At 35.5% G+C, this 7309-nt stretch overlaps 1 protein-coding gene across 1 annotated transcript; it reads left to right on the top strand.

Annotated features, from left to right (window-relative positions):
• The first annotated feature begins 922 nt into the window (after nt 1-922).
• Nucleotides 923-2119, top strand: LOC123921885 (guanine nucleotide-binding protein subunit gamma 2-like). The gene is made up of 4 exons (XM_045974588.1): nt 923-1323; nt 1466-1518; nt 1634-1678; nt 1842-2119. Exons 1-4 carry the CDS (start codon nt 1120-1122, stop codon nt 1927-1929), a joined length of 390 nt encoding a protein of 129 aa, XP_045830544.1. The 5' UTR covers nt 923-1119; the 3' UTR covers nt 1930-2119.
• Nucleotides 2120-7309: the final 5190 nt, after the last annotated feature.

A 7309-nucleotide genomic window follows, 5' to 3' on the forward strand; every position in this document is an offset into this window, starting at 1 on the left:
TAGGGTATCATAGCAACTGAAAATTTTACTTTTAAAGTGGATAAGTGGAGTATTCAGGATTCGAACTTCGATCCTGCATATAAAATGTAATGTCTCTACCAACTGAATTAAGCTCACGGGATTCAACATTTATTTTTATTAGTCGTCTACTAAATATAATCAATCACAAAATTTCATTGATTTTATTATCCGTAGTGTTGAAATTTATTAAAATAAATTAACACATACTCATCTTTTCATGGTCCACACTTTCTTTATGAAACGATGTTTCGACATCGAGTATTTGTTGTTAAATATTATGTCATGTAAAGTGTACAAGATAAAAAAAAAAAAAGCATAAAAGAGATAAAGATAAATATATACGGTGTCATATATAATTAGGGCGCTGGCTCAAGGGCCAAACAAGGCTTTAGGCCTTTAAATTTTAGGCTTAATTAGTAAAATAGTCCCTTAAAGACACTTTTGGTTTTAGATTGGTCCCTTAAAGAAAAAAAGGTCCAAATAGGTCCCTTAAAGAAAAAAAAGTCCGAATAGGTCCCTTAAAGACATCTCCGTTAATCAGTTTGGTCCTATTTAGACCTCTTTTTAGGGACCAAACTGATTAACGGAGATGTCTTTAAGGGACTTATTCGGACTTTTTTTTCTTTAAGGGACATATCTGGACCTTTTTTTCTTTAAGGGACCAATCTGAAACCAAAAATGTCTTTAAGGGACCATTTTACTAATTAAGCCTAAATTTTATGTTAAAAGACTTTTATCTATGAATATTCATTAAACTATTTTTCATATGTCTGTGGCAGATTTTATCCGTGGATCCGCGGTTACTTTTTTTTTTTTTTCCTTCCTTTTTTCCATCCCTCCACACAACAATCCAAACCCCTATTATCATGTCACCCCTTGTCCCCTTCATCTCTACCTCTTTTTCATATAATTGGTTATTTTAATATCATTTGGTCCACTCCCACTTGAAGTCTCATGTTCCACCCTCCTTTTTTGACCATCTTATAATTATTATTGACTCAATTGCTTTATGGAGGATGAGTTTTGAGTTTGATTGTAGAATCACCTACCTTTTTTTAACAATAATCACTAATTAGTGGCAGGGTGGTGCAATCCATCATGGATAGGCAGCAATCAATAGAAATACCATCAGAAGATGTAGAAAATGGAAGAGAATCAGATGAATTCATCATAGAAAATAAAGAAAAGGTTCCTCTTCATCCATTTACACAAGTTGGAACTGTTTCTTTTCCTGGTTTCTATGGCAAACATAGGTTGCAAGCTTCCATATCTAACCTCAATAACCAAATCAATATTTTGCAGGTCAACCTCATTTTTCTTCTTTATATTTTACTAAAATATATAGCTTCTAATTGGTATATCTAATTTTATTTTTTTTATAATATGCATAATTAATTTAGAAGAAATTGATATTGAATAGTAGTTTGAACCTATGATGATGCAGGAAGAGTTGGAAAAACTTGAAACAATAGGTGAATGTTCCACAATCTGCAAGGAGTAAGCACAAAAATAAAACAAATACTTTCTAAAATGGATTGTTACTATTATTTTCATTACTTTTATTCATATCATTCAATATGGTCCATTCATTGTGCTTTTAAACAATTTGCAGTGTCATTTCAAGTGTTGAATCCAATCCAGATCCTCTACTTCCATGGTAAAATTAAGATCCTCTTGACTTTTCATGCTCACATTACAATTTAAGGATGCAATGTTGTGTATTTTTTACGACTTTGTTTGGACTAGACAAAATTTGAGCTTATAGCGGATAGTTTATAAGAAAGAAAGATTATGAATTGATGACATGTAAATGCTTGCAGGATTCAAGGTTCAGTTGATGCTGGTTCTGGTTGGGATAGATGGTTTGGAGGAGCTCACAACTCTCGAAATCATAAGCTATGGATTTAGAAATTTTGTTTTATAGTTTTTCTTTTTCTTTGGGTGATCTATGTATTCATTCATAATTTAAAACTTTCCTGCAAGAAAAGCAAAATTATAATTTACTACATGATAAAGTAATTAAAGTTTGTAACAGCTTTCTATGCTAAGTTTTACATTGTCAAAAAAAATGCAATAGAAGTATCAAAGTTCCTCTTTAGTGGATCATTCAACTCGATAGTTCTGAGGATTAGTTCATTCACTCCATATTACCTGTGAGTTATAGATATTGATGACAATGACTTCAAAGGGAGGTAGATTTTTGCATTCTTATTTTTCAGTTCTTGTTTTGATGAACTAAGCAGTAGATCAATGCATGCATAGCAAAAGTTTTGGCTAGTGGAGGGTATGATTTATATCCTTCAGATTAGTCGGTCCTTAGATCGAATACCGAATCATACAAAAATAGATCAATGCATATACTTCACAGTTAGTAAGGGTAAGTTTATCTTTTTAGTCCTATGTGCAAATGATATTTTACTTGTGTTGGTGTAAGCCCTAGAGGCCAATTATTTATAATTGCATGATACTTGTATTGGATAATTTACTTATTAAATAAAGGCTTTTCTTTATTATGTTTATGTGTTAAATAATAATAGAGTCCCTAGAGTAGTAAGTTCATTGAATGGAACGTTAAGTGTGACTTAATCGTGAGATTCCATTAAATATAAGAACACTATTCTTAAACATATCCATAGTCAAGCTTTATTGTGAAATGGGATAACGTTAAAGCATAAAGACTATTATGTTGGTAGACTGATGATCATATCTCACTGATCATGGATAATGAGTTATCAAGTCTTCACATAGATATAAATGTTAAGGGTAACTTTATATCGGATTGACCCACCATGAGAATACTACATAGAGTGTTATGAAATGTCATAAGTTTTCTCATAGTGATAAAAGGTGTATCCCACCCTTCGACCTGAAACCACTATGTACCCTAGATGCAGGAGTGTAATACCTTGTTGCCATTCAAACGTTATCCGTAACTGGATAATTATAAAGTTGGTTGATGGGTATCCCACGAATCATGCTGAGGGACATGAGTGACCTAGATGGAATTTGTCCCTCCTACATAACGGGAGATATGTCTATGGGCCCAATATTGAACTAGACAAGGATGACATACTATGCCTTGTGTTCAATATAGACATGAGGACAAAAGGGTAATTGTGCACAAGATATTTATCACGGAAAGGTTAGTCAGATCACGTGACATTCCTGTGACTTGGGTAACAGTGATGTGTTGCTAGATACCGCTCACTGTTTATAATATTACGATTAATATTATTGCCAACGTCATAAGAACCTACAGGGTCACACACATAAGGACAGTTAAGAAGGGAAAAATAAGTAAGACTTATTGCGGGGGTGCAGTTAGTGACAAACGGTTATTAGGCTTAAGAAGCCCAATTTCGTGTAAACTAAAGACCTCATAAGAAACTCTATAAATAGAGCCTTATGAAGTTCAGTAGTTACGTTTTTACAAACCCTAACCGAATTTAGAGAAATTCTGAATTTCTCTAAACCCTAAACCGCACAAAATTCCCTCAGCCTTCATCCAAGAACAGCTAGCACTGTGAGATCGAAGGTTCCTGTTCGTGTGGACTAAGTGGAGGTGCTGCAAGTGCGGTGCTTGTGATCAAGAAAGGCGGCCACAAATTTGTTCTTCAAAGGTAATATTCTAGACCTGATCATGCTCATTCACAAGAATCCATTGATGGGAAATTTTAATTTTAAAATTCCGCTGCGTTTATAAAAGTGTTTATGAATCGATTTCCCACAGTGGTATCAGAGCCACTTGTGAAACCATGAATCGGTTTGTTGTTTTATTACTGTTTTATTAATATGGTTTTGAATCGGTATTAATAATAAGAATAACAAGGATTAATAAAATTTGATTGATCGGTTTTTAAAAATATATATGTGATATATATTTCTGATACGACGCATCGGTGTATGTGATACATTGATCGTGTCATTCATTCGAATGTTTGAGTGATTGGCGTTTAATTTGGATGATTGTGAGCGTGAGCTTCGGAACCGTTTATGGTGAAGCATCATATATCCGATCGTTCATCTAGAACTAGCAGTCCTGAAACGTTTTGATGAATGGTGGTTGTATTAGGGTTTATAACAATACAAGTGTTGTGTTTGAAATTCTGGTATCACTAGAATGATGTTGCCTAAGATGTCCCAACAACTACTTTATGATTAATGTTGTTTCTATTGTTGGCACATCTTATATAACATATAAAAACTGACAGTAAATAAATAAATGACACAAGTAATTGTTAACCCAGTTCAGCCAACTGCCTACTCTGGGGGATACCAATCCAGGAAGGAAATCCACTAATAGCTCTAGTTACTAAGACCTCCAGCAAACCCTAGGATTTACGCCTTAAACTAAGACCTCCAGCAAACCCCTGGTTTACGCCTTATAACCTCGACACTACTCATGCAACTTCTGCCTAGGAACTCCTAGACATGAGATCCCATCTCACTTCCACTCACACAACACAACCTGTGTCGATTATACAATGTTAGGAAAGATGTGGCGACAACTTGCCAAGACAGCACTTCACTTTTGCTTAAAAGCTTCAAGTGAATCACACACGGTAAACTCCGTACTTCAAAGCTTAGGAGTCACCTTAAAATAATAAACTTACTTCTTAACTCGTGTTATAGAATCCACAAGCAAGAATTACAATCAAACAATAAAAGACTCAACAAAGACTCAATATGTGTAACTAATATTTTTCAATGAGATACTTAGTCTTGAGCTTGGTCTTCGTATATATAATGATCAGGCACGCTCCTCTTTCTTCACAAATGCTCAGACGCTCCTTAAGAATCATAAAGGATGATCTGATACTTTTTCAATCTTCATTAAGGATATATCAAGACTTTCCAAAAGTGTTTAAAGGACTTTATATGATAGGATAAGTCATCCAGCTATTTCATTAAGTTTGTCTTATCCTTAAAACTCCTGATCAGATCAAATCTCCATTGAGCGTGCTCTTTAAGTGGATTTCCATATATAGCAGATGCTCTCATAAATGCGCGAGATTTCCTTGAATAAATATGATGTTGTAACATGTTTTCCAACATCTTGTTAGTATATTTGTTTTAGCAAAATTAAGTCAATTCAAATATCCAACAATCTCCCCCTTTGACAATTTTTGGCTAAAACAATTTCAGGCCATTACCTTTGAGAGATATAAAAAGCGCAATCCTTCAAATCACCATGGTCACACAAAAGAAGGAATGTTAGAGCATCATTTAAACAAAATTTCACATAGGTGAAAAATATATGCATCAGAGGCAGCAGCAGCGGAGATATCATCAAATAGCCTCGAGCAAAAATAGAACGTGGTATCAGAGCAAATGATTAATCATATCATATGTCATATGTCATCAAAGGTGTTGTGACATATGGGAGCACATCTTCTAGCACCTGCTCGTCCAATCAGGGCAGCATCCATTCAGTAGCAAACTCCCCCTGACTTCATCAGCTTGTGCACCATCTCAGGGTAAAATTTTTTTTTACTCCCCCTGAATACTTGCTTACTGCTACTTAAAACATGTCATAACAAAAGACACAGCAATATGTAGCAGAAACAAACAAACCAAAATGCTACTCCCCCTTTTTAGCCATAAAATGTGCCAAAATAGGAAAGTAAAGTATCCAAAGTGCAGAATTTAAACAAAGTACAGACCATGCACTCAGAAGGTGCTAAAATCCAGGGCACAAACACCCACAAACCAAATAACAAAGTGCAGTAAAACATTAAAAAGATTACAAAATCATTCATCATCACTGCTATCAGAGGCTTCGTCCTCATCTGTAGCAGTTTCATATCCTTCATCCTCATCTGCATTGTTGTGATCACCTGTAGCAGCCACATTTGCACTAGCTTTGACAGGGACCTCATCAGCTTCCAAGCCTTCAATCATCTGCAAGAACACTTTCTTCCTCTCCTCAAGCTCAGCCTGCTGTTTATCAATGTCCTGACATTGAATTTTCAAACCAGCAATAATCTCCTTTTTGGTCATAACACCGGCTCCAGCAGCAGATGTTCCAACATGATCAGTGACATTATGATTACCAAACAGCTTGTGGTGAAAAGTAAAACCAGATTCCCTCTTCTTGGGTGTGTCAGTCACAACCTTGATGTCTGGATATTGGGCCAAGATAATTCCACATAGCAAAGATGGAAATGCTATTGGCATCTTCACAGCAGTTGATCTAATATGCTTAATGGTTTGATCAAAAATAAAGGTCCCATAGTCATAGTCAAACTTGGTTCCTACAGCATATATAAATCTACCCAGGTTGGTAGCAACATTGGTTGCATGCTTAGTTGGTACCCAATTAGTTGACCCTATCCTATTGAGGATGGCATACTTGACATTCAATTTACTAGTGGGTATCAGCTTCTTTGTGGGCCAGACCTTAACCTTACCAGCAGTTATCTCAGCACTTACAACATCATTGGCAACCTCTAATTCAGCCTTAGGTTCTACAGACCTACCTAAGTAGTTATTTATGACAACAGGAGAAAATTTGATACATTTACCTCTGACAAAAACTTTATGGTAGTCCTTGCTCAGTGGGTTATCACATTCTTCAGGGATGTTCACAAGAAACTCTTTCACCAGCAGCTCATAGCAGGGACTGAAGTCACAAACTGTCTTCATCAGACCAGCTTCCTTGATGTAGTAAAAAATGTCTTGACATTTGAGAGCATCTTTGGTCAGTTCCCTTTCAACAGCCAATCTCCTTTGGTAGATATAGTCCCACCTCAGTGTTGGAACAAAATTGATTTAAAAAATGTTTGCCCCTAAATCTATAAAGGTTTTGATGATAACAAAGTATTAATAAACAATTGGAAGGACTAAAAATTTATTTTAAGTGTGCAGATATAATGCTCTGAATAAACCTTCAGAAGATGTGTGTTCAGAAGTTCACGCGCTCAGAAGATGTTAGACTTCAGAAGTTACAACATTCAGAGGATGAAGACTTCAGAACTTCTTGACTGACTACAAGCTTCATCAAGCTCTGAAGAGCTTCTTGAGATCTGTGAAGATTCTCTTTGCAAGTCAACTCTTCTACCAATGAAGAAAAGGACCTTTCAAGCCTGATCAGTTCAGCTACTCTTGTTTTGTCTGTCCTCTTTTGAGAACGTGGGTCTTCAGACTTGTTAGCTGAATAAGGAAAGTCTTCTCTGCTGTAGTCAAAGTACCTGAAACTCTTTCTTAGTTTTGGATACAACCAAACTGCATCAAGACAGACTGCTTGAAGACAAAAGATTATCAACCCCAACGGTTCTTTTTACAACGA

Source organism: Trifolium pratense, linkage group LG4 (assembly GCF_020283565.1).
Source record: "Trifolium pratense cultivar HEN17-A07 linkage group LG4, ARS_RC_1.1, whole genome shotgun sequence".
Taxonomy (NCBI): domain Eukaryota; kingdom Viridiplantae; phylum Streptophyta; class Magnoliopsida; order Fabales; family Fabaceae; genus Trifolium; species Trifolium pratense.

What these genes read in the sequence shown, in the direction of transcription:
- LOC123921885 (XM_045974588.1), top strand. Translation starts at nt 1,120, where the DNA reads ATGGATAGGCAGCAATCAATAGAAATACCATCAGAAGATGTAGAAAAT. An exon ending in ACCAAATCAATATTTTGCAG is followed by an intron (nt 1,324 to 1,465) that starts GTCAACCTCATT and finishes ATGATGATGCAG; the next exon opens with GAAGAGTTGGAAAAACTTGA. An exon ending in CCAGATCCTCTACTTCCATG is followed by an intron (nt 1,679 to 1,841) that starts GTAAAATTAAGA and finishes AAATGCTTGCAG; the next exon opens with GATTCAAGGTTCAGTTGATG.